The sequence below is a fragment of the Girardinichthys multiradiatus genome, chromosome X, assembly GCF_021462225.1.
Source record: "Girardinichthys multiradiatus isolate DD_20200921_A chromosome X, DD_fGirMul_XY1, whole genome shotgun sequence".
Taxonomy (NCBI): Eukaryota; Metazoa; Chordata; class Actinopteri; order Cyprinodontiformes; family Goodeidae; genus Girardinichthys; species Girardinichthys multiradiatus.
This window is the reverse complement of record NC_061817.1, coordinates 36,557,112-36,569,885: the sequence shown is the minus strand read 5'-3', so window position 1 is coordinate 36,569,885 and position 12,774 is coordinate 36,557,112. Positions and strand designations below refer to the sequence as shown.

Sequence of the window (12,774 nt, the reverse complement as noted above, 5' to 3'; positions counted from 1 at the left end):
TTTAACCCCCAGGCCTGAGTGCTGTTCCTGTCTTTATTGGCAGGTTTGCTGGTCACACCAATTCTGGGATAGGAATGACGACTGACTGTAAGAAGGTCCACTGATAAGGACCTATAAAAGAGACAAATAACTGTTGGTCATGGCAGGTCCACTGATGCACATGCTGTGATCTGTCTGTTTCTCCTTATGCATAAGCTTTAATACACTTGTGCTTTAATCATCTCATTAGACTGCTTGATATTAGAGAGTCTGTAGTTTTCCATGTGGACAGAAACATGATAGGAGCCTTATTTTGGTTGGGCTGCAGGCATTTCAAAATTGAGAAGATGAAGATATTGACTGCAGCTAACTCATGTCCTCTTCTCTCTCTACTCACCATGAACTTTAGGAAGTTGGTGTAGATAAAGAATTGATTATTAATAATTATCCAATGCCAAATTATTTATCTTCTCATTTTTATATTTATTGTAATACACTAATATAACAACCATGTAGTACCCATGATAATAAATCCTTATTACAATTTACTAATAATGCAATGTCACCACTTTATTATTAACACAATAATAATAGTAATATTCTAAATCATCATGAACTGATGATTCCAGCCGCTTGGATTTTGGTTGGATGCGGGATTAATGTTCAGTGGGAGGGTTCATCGGGACATTTGTGCCCCCCAGGAGGTCAGTCTGAATGTGGCCCCTCCAGGACGTAATTTACATCTGAAATAAACGCTTCCTTCAGTTGTTGGCTCCTGAATCACCACATGAGGGCCTCCTCTCTGCGTCCTCTCCGCCGCCTCCAATCCTCTCTCCTCATTGCGATCCTCTGCCAGATCCCCCCTCCTCTTCCTCTTCCTCCTCCTCCCTCCTGTCTGCCCCTCTCAGGCCGCGGAGGGGAGCATTCACACCCCGCTGTCTGCGTTTAGCGGACGGGGCTCCCAGTCTCTTCGTGAACCGGAGGGAGATGAACGGCAACCCGTGTGCCCGCAGGCTGGCCCGCCGCTCCCGCTCAGCCCTGCTGCTCGCCGCTGTGTCCGTCCTGCTGATCCAGACTCTCATCGTGTGGAACTTCAGCAGCCTGGACTCTGCTGGCGGGGACACCGGCGCCAGGAGCCGGGAGAAGAGGGACGACCGGACCGGGGGGTTCAACAAAGCCGACAAGGAGCGCCGGTGGAGGGGGCTGCAGAAGAAGGAAGACCCGCAGCTGCTGCACGGGAAGGCGGCTGTTCGACACAAGCTGCGGGCGGTGGGTTTGAGTGATGAGTGTTGCTGATATCAGACATTTACACGCGTGTTTAGCGTGGAGACGTGTCTGCATGTGTGATGCTGCTGCTCGGCTGCAGCTGCTGTTGTTCTGCCGCTTCTAGGCCAGACAGCATCTTATTTATGGAGGCAGGAACATCACCCTCATCTGTGAGGAGCAACAAAGCTGCTGTTTCTAATGGAGAACAAACAGATGCTGCATGAAGAAGTGATGCAGATTTCATTGAATCACGGTTTTAATGTGAAATGCCAGGATTCATGGCGTCAACGTTAGTTTTACCCTTTATGTTTTTCTCAGTCTGACTCTGAGGGTCCTTGTTTTAGTTTTTGGGAAATGTCCCCAGTGATATCAGGCTGTTAAAGAACATATGATTTGTGTTTATGGGTGAAAATATGGACCTGCAAGCCTAAACAGTTTGTTTTATGTGGTTTTCCTCCTCTTAATGCTTCAAAGCAGATTCCACTGTGTTTTCCAGGTGTTTCTGTGTTGTCAGGACATGAATCTACTGTAAGCCCTGCTGTGTGGGACTAAAGAGTAAAAATAAGGTGGCTTCCTTATTGCAGGGATCCACTTTTCTCTCCCTTCATTATACAGTTGTGCCTGTGATCTTCCCACTTTGAGCCCTGAGAGTTAAAATCCTCCAGATTGATGCCAGCAGTTATTATAGGAGTGGATACAGGGAGGTGGAATAAAATGAAGGCAGCAGTGAAGAAGAGTCTGGGTAGAAGGTGAATCTGTTGTCAGTGATGTTGAGTTTGTTGGACCCGGGTGTGTTGAAGGATGAGCATCATGGGAGAAAGAAACTGACAACCCTCTAGCTGTGGATTCATGGTGAAGCTGTAAAATTTGGAGATAGTCATCCTTCTGTTTTCCATCCTCTCTGGGCAATGCACCACAACAGCCGCACAGCAAAATGCCGCCACCACCATGCTTGATAGTTCAAAAGGTTCACTGGGATTCCTCCAACATACCTCTTGTCATTGTGGCTCAACAGCTTAATCTCTGTCTCATCTGGTCATAAAACATTTCTCCAAAAAGTATCTGGAGATACTCAAGCTTGAAGGAGATGTGAAGGCTGCAAGCTATGTGCTCTGTCCTCATGAGTTGGTTTTGTACTTTATCTCCGTAATGCAGAATTCAGTCGTTATATTTGGTAAGCTTAGTTTTCTATAAATTACTTTTGTTTTTTATTTTTTTACCTTAGAAATTTAGCATCAGTCAGGTTGAACATTTGCCAGTTTTAGTCTGGGTTTCCTTAGATATAAAACAAATAAACTGGGCTTGACTGCATCGTTTTATAACTAGGATTGAATTGGAATGTGTGTTATCGACTTTGAATCTGTCCATATGACTGGATTTCATTGTATGTACGTGAATAAATTAGGTGTCGAGACATTGGTTGTAAAATTGGTCTGAATAAACAAAAAGTAGAAAGGATTGGTTCTGAGAAACTTTATATATTAAACAAAATCTTGTTAGCATCAGAACTTTAACCCTTTAAAGCCTCATACAACTCATGGTTTTAATAATTAAATCATTAAATGATTGCTCTAAAAATCACTTTGGTTTCTCATCCTGTTAGCATAACCTAAAAGATCCAATTATTTTCAGTGTTTCTGTTTTTATAAAGAATGTATTAAAAATATATTCAGCAAAATATTCACTAGGAACTTTATTTTTGAGGGTGGGGTTGGCCATGTGGTTTCTGTTTGGTCATGTAATCGTGGCGGTGATGCAGCAAAGGATTGTGGGTGTTTAACTGAAGCAGAGAAGCAATGTCAGTGGTGCGGTCGTTTTTCTCGCGGTGTTAAAAGGGTAGGGAAAAATATATAATATCCGTAAATATCGGTTATTGGCCATAACATCAATATTAATATCGGACATCGATATCGGCCCAGATTTTCAGATCAAAACATCCCTATGTTTTACATTCAATGAGTTAAAACAAATTGAACACATAGAGCTTTGGATGTGTTGTAGTTGTTTGAAATAAAACTGTAACCAGCAGTTCGGACCTCAAAGAAAACCGGAAATCTATGTCAAGCCTGATTGGTGGATTTTATCCTAATATTTGAAACAAGTTTTCAGGTAAGTCAGATATTCCTGTAATGCTGCTCCTGTTGGAGACATTTTAACCTAACTGATTTACCTGTCTGGTAAAACAGTTTAATTTGAATATTAAATGACTGAGATGATATATTTTTGCTTTTCGACTATTTTTAGGGACTGTAATCTGTTCAGATTGTGAATGTGGTAAAAGTCAAAGACACATGGAGGGCTACTGTAGCTTACAGAGTTCCCAGATTGTTTGGAAAAGTATGGAACGTGATTATTTCTATAGTCTGGATAAGCATTGCAAAAGAAATGGATTAGGGAAAATATTTGTATTTATTATCTTTCTTATTGCGAAAAATTTCCATTCATTCATTCTTTTGTCCATCAATGAAAAATTGCATTTCAAGTTTAAAATGGGTCACAAAGGAATGGTAAAGTTTGTAATTTTGTCATAAAAAACATGTTGGACTTTTTAGTTGATTTAAATCCATTAATTTCTCCAACTCAGAGTTAGCTGAGAAGTCAAAGGGAAACCAGATAGAAAAGCAGGACCTTTAGTAAATAATCTTCTCTGAATTCCTGATGTTAATAATACTGCTAAGTTTATCTGGGATTGGAAAGGCCCTTAAAGTGCATTTCATTGTATTTTTGTAATTAGTCTAATGAAAAAGTAATCCGGTTATTATTTGACCAATAGATATGCTAATGCATTCAGGGCTACCTCACAGTCTGCTCTCTTAAACCGCACGTGTGTTTATGGGCAGGAAGGAGCATCCGATTTCCAATAAACAGTCACTGGAAGCAGCTAAATAAAAGCGGGAACTCCCCCAACATAAACATAGCGAGTTCAGACTCATATCAGAACCAATTTGTCCGGATGACGCTGTCGGGCCTTCCTGACTGCATTTAAGTGCTGAGACCCTGTTTTACTTTTGGAATTTAGGTTTACTAGAAAATAATTGATTAGAGAGCAGTTTGACCAGATATGATGATGGTGGGCTTTATGGAGCAGTTCTGGACCTTATCTCAGTTTCAAATGTTTTCAGTATAATCAGAAAAGGTATAACCTACAGCTTATAGTAATATCTAAGTAAGCATAAACAACATTACCACACAAATAGTCCCGTCTAAGCTTTTAGGTCTTAATGCTTTAATTCCCAGAAGTTAAAAACATTTTCTTCTGATTATTGAAATCATTGCCAACCAGCAATGATTTAAACAGGTGTTTTAATTCTAGTTTAAAAACATAGATAAAATCACTTAGTATTTAAGATTTGTTTGCCATGTGAAAGCTGAGCCTGGACCTCCGTGTATAAGACAATGTATACCCCAGAAAGATGTAGTGATTGCAAAGTCTGCAGCTAAAATTCGAGGTCATAAAGTCATAAAGTTTGTTTTATGCAAATTTATCCAGTGTGGTGGTAGTTATTAACAGTAGCTTGAAGAACTAACAAACTGATAGCCTGCCCGAGGATTTAAAAAAGCTCTTGGGAGAGTCCAGTCTGTCTGCAATTCACCACAGTTATGAACTACAGTGTTTTCCAAAAAGAATAATTTAAATCACAAAAACTGTGGCAGCGTTCCGATGGATGTCATTTCTGCTCCAGTTCTGACCAGAATCGTTACTGTAGTTTTTCTGCCAGTCACATAATCTGTCTGGGTTTCATTCGTGATGGTTTACCAGCATTACAGTGTTGCAGCTTTCAAAATACTATTCTGTCAACATCGTCTTTCACTCTACTCCACTCAAACCTTATAAGCCTGTCTGTGGTTAGTTTTCTCACAACAAAATATTGTTTGGCTTTAGAAAGTCGCCTGAAGTTGCTGCTAAACATGTGGTGGATGGGAGCTGCAGTCAACATTCTCTTCTTCGTTTAGCTCAGACACAGAGAAAAAATTATGCTGCTAGAGTTTATAAACGGTTATAGAGAGCATTTTTTTATATCTAAGAAACTTTGTGCTCACAAACAACACCTGCAGTTGCCTCAGTGATCTGGTTCCTTTTCTGTGTCACCAATAGGTGGCATTTGATATATTCCTATAAAAAATTTATTTTCATCAAGAAAAGTCTGTTATTCATCTACAGTCATAGAGAGCGTCAGTCTTCAAGACACCGCCACTAAGATCACAGGGAAAAGGAAGAAGCTAACAGCAGTGGAGATTGGGCGCAGTACAGGCAGGCCAGGAACAGACTAACAAAGGAGATCAAAGCAGCCAAGAGAAGCTACAGTGAGAAGCTTAAGAACAGCCTTTCTACTGGTGACACTTCAGCTGTATGGACTGGTCTGAGAAACCTGACTGTCTACAAGAGCCCCTCCACCCATCCTGAACAGAGTTGTCTCCTGGCCAACCATCTGAATGAGTTCTACTGCAGACATGACAAGAAGCCATTCACACCTCAAATCATCCCCACCACATCCCATTCAGGAACAAATTTGACCCGTAAAACAACCAACCCCCTACCTTCAGATCCTCTGCTTGCACTAAAGATCTCCGAGGAAGACGTAAACAGTCTCTTTCAGTGCATGAAAACAAGGAAAGCTGGAGGACCTGATAACGTCTCCCCATCATGCCTGAAAGCCTGTGCAAATCAACTTGCTCCGATCTTCACAAGGATCTTCAACAAATCACTGGAGAAATGTGAGGTCTCCTCCTGCCTCAAACGATCCACCATCATCCCGGTGCCCAAGAAACCCACCATCGTAGGATTAAATGACTACATGCCTGTAGCCCTGACGTCTGTGGTCATGAAATCCTTTGAGCGGCTGGTGTTGAAGCACCTGAAAGACATCACAGGCCCCCTGCTGGACCCCCTGCAGTTTGCTTACCGAGCAAACAGGTCGGCAGATGATGCCGTTAACTTAGGTCTACACTTCATCCTGCAACACCTCGACCACCCAGGGACGTACGCCAGGATCCTGTTTGTAGACTTCAGCTCGGCCTTCAACACCATCATACCAGACATCCTCCACCAGAAGCTCACACAGCTCAACGTCCCAGCCTCCACCTGTCAGTGGATCAACAGCTTCCTGACGGACCGACAGCAGCAGGTGAGACTGGGGAGCATCTTCTCCTGATCCAGATCAATAAGTACTGGTGCCCCCCAGGGGTGTGTTCTATCCCCACTCCTCTTCTCTCTGTACACAAATGACTGCACCTCACCGGACTCGTCCGTGAAACTCCTTAAGTTTGCAGATGACACCACTGTCATTGGACTGATCCAGGACGGTGATGAGTCTGCATACAGACAGCAGGTGGATCGGCTGGTCCACTGGTGCAGTCAGAACTACCTTGAACTGAACCCACTCAAGACTGTGGAAATGGTGGTGGACGTTCGGAGAACAACACCCCCATACACCCCCCTCACCATCCTCAACAACACTGTATCGGCCGTGGACCACTTCAGGTTCTTAGTAACCACCATCTCTGAGGACCTGAGATGGTCTTCACACATAGAGACTGTTCGAAAGAAGGCCCAGCAGAGACTGTACTTCCTGAGGCAACTCAAGAAGTTCAACCTTCCACAGGAGCTGCTGGTCATCTTCTACACTGCCATCATTCAGTCTGTCCTGTCTTCATCCATCTCAGTGTGGTGTGGCTCATCCACAAAACAGGACAGGTCCAGACTGCAACGAATAATCAGGACTGCAGAGAGAATAATCAGGGCTGACCTTCCCTCCATCCAGGACTTATACAGGTCTAGGGTCAGGAAAAGAGCTGCTAAAATCTCTGCAGACCCCACACACCCTGCACATAAACTGTTCAGAGTTTTACCTTCAGGCCGCCGCTACAGAGCACTGTTTACTAAAACCAGCCGCCACAGAGATAGTTTCTTCCCCCAGGCTGTTTCTCTTGTTGGGTTTATGATTATTGATTGATTAATCTTGATCAATAATTATAATTACAAATCATAATCTGACAAAATCAATTTCTTAACCAAAAATCCTCATTTATGAATCGAGACCAGAGATGTTTCTGGTGTTGTAATTGTGGCTCAACGCCTCTGACAATTACAACCGTTAAATACTCCGTAATAATTAATAACTATTGCCTGTTTAATCGACCGTTTCTGCCGAAACGTGTGGAACTTGAACCTTATTTTGACTGACACATCACTTTTTGCACACAATGAAACACCAAACGCTCTCTCTATCTATGTGAATATTTATTAATTTTCACCTACTCAACATGCAAAATTCTACACACACAGGGGTAACACATCTAAATAAGCAAAATCAACAAACGGTAGTGGGTATGTATTGAGTCAACCAGCAGTTTATGGCACTACAGACGAAGGAAGATGGGGATATGAGTGGTGGCGAGTGGTGGGGGTTGGAGCGCAGCTCCGACTGTCCTTATGGTCTTCTGATCATAAAACTTCCCCCTAACTCCTGGCACAAAGGATTCTAACTTTTGGCGGCAAGCTAGCACAGTGAGATTGAAGACAAAGGGGAAATGGAGAATTTTACCATGAGGTTGTTTTAACAGTCCAGTCTTGCAACGCACCCGCGTTGACTCTCAGATAGTAAAAGCACAAGCAGCTCGAGGACCGCGGCGGATCCCGATATCAACATAACACATCAAAGTTTCAACAAGCAAGGCTACATGCACATATTATTCAGAACACATGAGATCCTAACCAGCGATTCTGATCGCTTCTACAACCTCTGACCCTGCCCAGGCCTTCTAATAAAGCAATAAAAGATCAAATAAAAAGGTTGGTTTTACTTGGTGTCATCTTCTTCCTGAGCGAGGGAATTCGAGCGAGGAAAAGTGGGGTTAAGTTAATTGTGCGTCCACAATTAACTTCAGGGGAGCGGTCAGTCTTCGTCCTTTGGTCTTCTTGACAAAAAGGAAAAATGTGATCTGACCATCAAAGTCGACTTGAAAATGAAACACGATAGCGGTTCGTCTCTCCGAAACTCCGTGTTCTCAGTTACGTGTTAACTTACGTCTTCGATCAGCAAAGTGAAATATCTGGCCTTCTTAGTCCAAAAACCTCAGTTATGAATTGTTCGTTGTCCAACGAGAGAGAATGAATGAAACTCTGCACAGAGTTCTTCTCTTAAAGTGGCGCGCTTCAGTCGCTAGACCGGTTTTCTAGCAGAAGGCAAGTTTTCAAACATGAGCGCCTCCTATATAGCGCCCTGTGACGTCAGACTGGGGACGCCCAGTCATATCAGTCGCAATGCTCGATGGGATATGTAGGAGCGGGCTGTCCTGGGTACAAAATGGCCGATGCCATTGGAGGGGCACAGTGACGTCCAACAACGTGCAGATAATCCAATACTCAGCAAACAAGTGGTCCAACACTCTGTTGAACATTTAATAGAGTACGAAACAACAGCATACAGATGTTGCAAATGCACCTTTTTATTATACTGGTCCTTCTCAAAATATTAGCATATTGTGATAAAGTTCATTATTTTCCATAATGTCATGATGAATATTTAACATTCATATATTTTAGATTCATTGCACACTAATTGAAATATTTCAGGTCTTTTATTGTCTTAATACAGATGATTTTGGCATACAGCTCATGAAAACCCAAAATTCCTATCTCACAAAATTAGCATATTTCATCTGACCAATAAAAGAAAAGTGTTTTTAATACAAAAAACGTCAACCTTCAAATAATCATGTACAGTTATGCACTCAATACTTGGTCGGGAATCCTTTGGCAGAAATGACTGCTTCAATGCGGCGTGGCATGGAGGCAATCAGCCTGTGGCACTGAGGTCTTATGGAGGCCCAGGATGCTTCGATAGCGGCCTTTAGCTCATCCAGAGTGTTGGGTCTTGAGTCTCTCAACGTTCTCTTCACAATATCCCACAGATTCTCTATGGGGTTCAGGTCAGGAGAGTTGGCAGGCCAATTGAGCACAGTGATACCATGGTCAGTAAACCATTTACCAGTGGTTTTGGCACTGTGAGCAGGTGCCAGGTTGTGATGAAAAATGAAATCTTCATCTCCATAAAGCTTTTCAGCAGATGGAAGCATGAAGTGCTCCAAAATCTCCTGATAGCTAGCTGCATTGACCCTGCCCTTGATAAAACACAGTGGACCAACACCAGCAGCTGACACGGCACCCCAGACCATCACTGACTGTGGGTACTTGACACTGGACTTCTGGCATTTTGGCATTTCCTTCTCCCCAGTCTTCCTCCAGATTCTGGCACCTTGATTTCCGAATGACATGCAGAATTTGCTTTCATCTGAAAAAAGTACTTTGGACCACTGAGCAACAGTCCAGTGCTGCTTCTCTGTAGCCCAGGTCTGGGGAATGCGGCACCTGTAGCCCATTTCCTGCACACACCTGTGCACGGTGGTTCTGGATGTTTCTACTCCAGACTCAGTCCACTGCTTCCGCAGGTCCTCCAAGGTCTGGAATCGGCCCTTCTCCACAATCTTCCTCAGGGTCCGGTCACCTCTTCTCGTTGTGCACCGTTTTCTGCCACACTTTTTCCTTCCCACAGACTTCCCACTGAGGTGCCTTGATACAGCACTCTGGGAACAGCCTATTCGTTCAGAAATGTCTTTCTGTGTCTTACCCTCTTGCTTGAGGGTGTCAATAGTGGCCTTCTGGACAGCAGTCAGGTCGGCAGTCTTACCCATGATTGGGGTTTTGAGTGATGAACCAGGCTGGGAGTTTTAAAGGCCTCAGGAATCTTTTGCAGGTGTTTAGAGTTAACTCGTTGATTCAGATGATTAGGTTCATAGCTCGTTTAGAGACCCTTTTAATGATATGCTAATTTTGTGAGATAGGAATTTTGGGTTTTCATGAGCTGTATGCCAAAATCATCCGTATTAAGACAATAAAAGACCTGAAATATTTCAATTAGTGTGCAATGAATCTAAAATATATGAATGTTAAATTTTCATCATGACATTATGGAAAATAATGAACTTTATCACAATATGCTAATATTTTGAGAAGGACCAGTATTGTGAATTGTAAATATGTATATTCTGTAATGCAAAAACAAAACCAAAGAGCAAAGTGTACCGGAGTCAAATTCCTTGTTTGTATGCACAGACTTGGCAATAAAGCTGATTCTGATTCTGAATAATGTGGGAATTGTTCCTTGCACCATATTCAAAATGCGGTTTTGTCACACCTTTAAGGTGAGTTATTGTGAGGATTGTGCAACAGCATACATGTCTGCTGTGAAGATAGAATAAGAAGCACAATCATCTCATCACTGTTGGTATTTTAAGGGCGATTGAAACTGATTGGCCCTCATAGAGCTGCAGTGGAAGCATTATGACTGGAGTTTCTCCACACAAAGAGTAAGGCCTTTATGAAGAGGACATATCGGAGCCCATTCACATCCTGACAGCTAGGTCTGAGCGGATTAAAGAATAGCTTCAGATCCGGTTTGACTGATGGGATTACTGCTTTCTAGTGTAGCTTAGATTGGTAATCCTTAAATACTTAGTGTGTACTCTGAAAATCATTTGTGAATTTTGCTTCACCCTAAAAAAGATTTTTTTCATCAAAACTGGAGAAAGAACTGATGAAAATAAGTCAAGAAAGTTGAATCACTTTCTATAAAAGATTACCATGGTGGTGATCACCCTAAAAACTGATATGGTTTAAACATAATATGAACTGATTCCAGCAGAGTCCAGATAAAGTGAAGTCACACAAAACTCAAACAGGCAACCAGAAAACACTGAACAATTTCACATTACAGTAGCTTCAGACTGGGTTTAATGTCCCGATGCTGAGATTCAAGAAGCTTGGAGGCTTAGAGTTTTGGCTTATGATAGTGCATTGTTTAGAGCATTAAATTAGTTTGGGTTTAACATTTTCAATCACTACATTTATGTTCAACATTATTATTTTCTTCTTGTGATTTAATGGTTTGAAACATGGTTTTGGCTGCCTATGGGGTAGAGATTGTGCTCCCCTGACTCCCCTGATTTAAATAGACCTGCTCAATATGTTGATTTGCAGTTGTCATCACAATGTCAATGTGTGCAAATAAACTTTTAATAAGACCCAGAACCTTTGGGGCGGAGCTTTTTGTGGAGAGGGATGGTGCTAAACGTCTCTGGTTAAATATTATCTGCATTATGCTTCAATCATCTCAGTTAAAACTCCTCTGGTTCATATTTTTGCTCACTTTAAAAACAATAGATTTTAAATAAGAGACTTTTGCCTGTGGGAGGCAGCTTTATGGAATGTTGGGATCGGGGCAATACATTTAAAATATATCAATTACAGATTTGCACAAAGTTTGATTGTTTATACTGATGTTTGAGATTATAAAAACTGGGATTTACACCCTGGGATTATAGCTGAATTGGTCTAATTTTTGAGATTTGGGTTAGGGTTAGGGCTAGGCTCCTCTACACATCCTGACAGGTATTCCTGCTCTAACTGGAAGTTAATCGACTACCTTCTGTTCGAAGCGGCAACATTTCTGCAGTACTGAGGATGAGTGACTCTCTGTGTGTCTTCAGAAAAAAACATGGGAGATTAATAGTTCAGGTTAATCAAGTTCAAATCAAGGTGAAACTAGTATAGATTAAATACACACAGTGATGTGTTTTGAGCCTCTGCTTCTAGTGATTGTGAAGATTATGGCTTACAGACCAAGCACTGAGTGCAGATACTTTATAGTAGAAGCACACTTCAGTTATTGACCTATATTACTGAAATAAAAACAAAATCTTCCATCATATTCTACTTTATTGAGAGGGACCTGATGGGAAGTTAACTTGATTCAGGAGCTACTGTACTCTGGATTTAGACTGGTTCAGATTTGAAATCCATTACAGGAAGAAGGGGCCTTGAAAAGGTTTGACATTTTAGCTCAGCCTGCAGCGTAAATGAAAAACAATCTGTTGATAAAATCAACAGTGACTAGAAAAGGAGAAGTTGTTCTGCATGGTCATGAAACTAGAGGTTTGTTTGTGGAATGCTGTTACTGGATTGTTGGTGATTTCGTTTTAAACACCGACATTAAAACCAGAAAGCTGCTTTAGGTTTTTTTCTGATTTCTTTCAGATAATTCTCTCTAAATCTGGCATAGATGGAAATCCCTGTTGTAATCCCTGCTTGTTTCAGGAAGATCTCACCGTCACATTATGACCTTTTAAAATAGTCCATTTAGCTCAATCTGAGTCCATCTGCCTCTGTTTTCATCTAGTCTCTGCAGCTTGGTTTTCCTTCAGGAGGAAAAATGTCCTCCTGGGCTGCTGGTTTGCAGCCAGATGTGCTAAACATCAGAACAGGGATGTAATGGTCATGTTATCTCGTCATTGTTGCACTCAACACTGCTGCTGGAAGAGGGATGTTTTATGTCCATTATCCTGAATTAATGAGATTATTTAAATCTGAGAAGGAGGAAATCCCTACTTTGTCTTCATCTTGTCTCGTTTTGTTGACACTTCCTGTTTTTTTCCAAGACATTTATAATTATCTAAGAATCCAAGAGCTGG

The 12,774-nt window shown here is 41.8% G+C and overlaps 1 protein-coding gene across 1 annotated transcript in view; it reads left to right on the top strand.

Moving 5' to 3' along the window:
* Positions 1-576: 576 nt before the first annotated feature.
* LOC124863600 (xylosyltransferase 1-like) overlaps positions 577-12,774 on the top strand; it is a 42,145-nt gene continuing 29,947 nt past the window's right edge. The window contains exon 1 of the mRNA XM_047358055.1: positions 577-1,248. Within this exon, the coding sequence (XP_047214011.1) occupies positions 967-1,248 (282 nt within the window). The 5' untranslated portion in view covers positions 577-966. The remainder of the gene's footprint in view (positions 1,249-12,774) is intronic.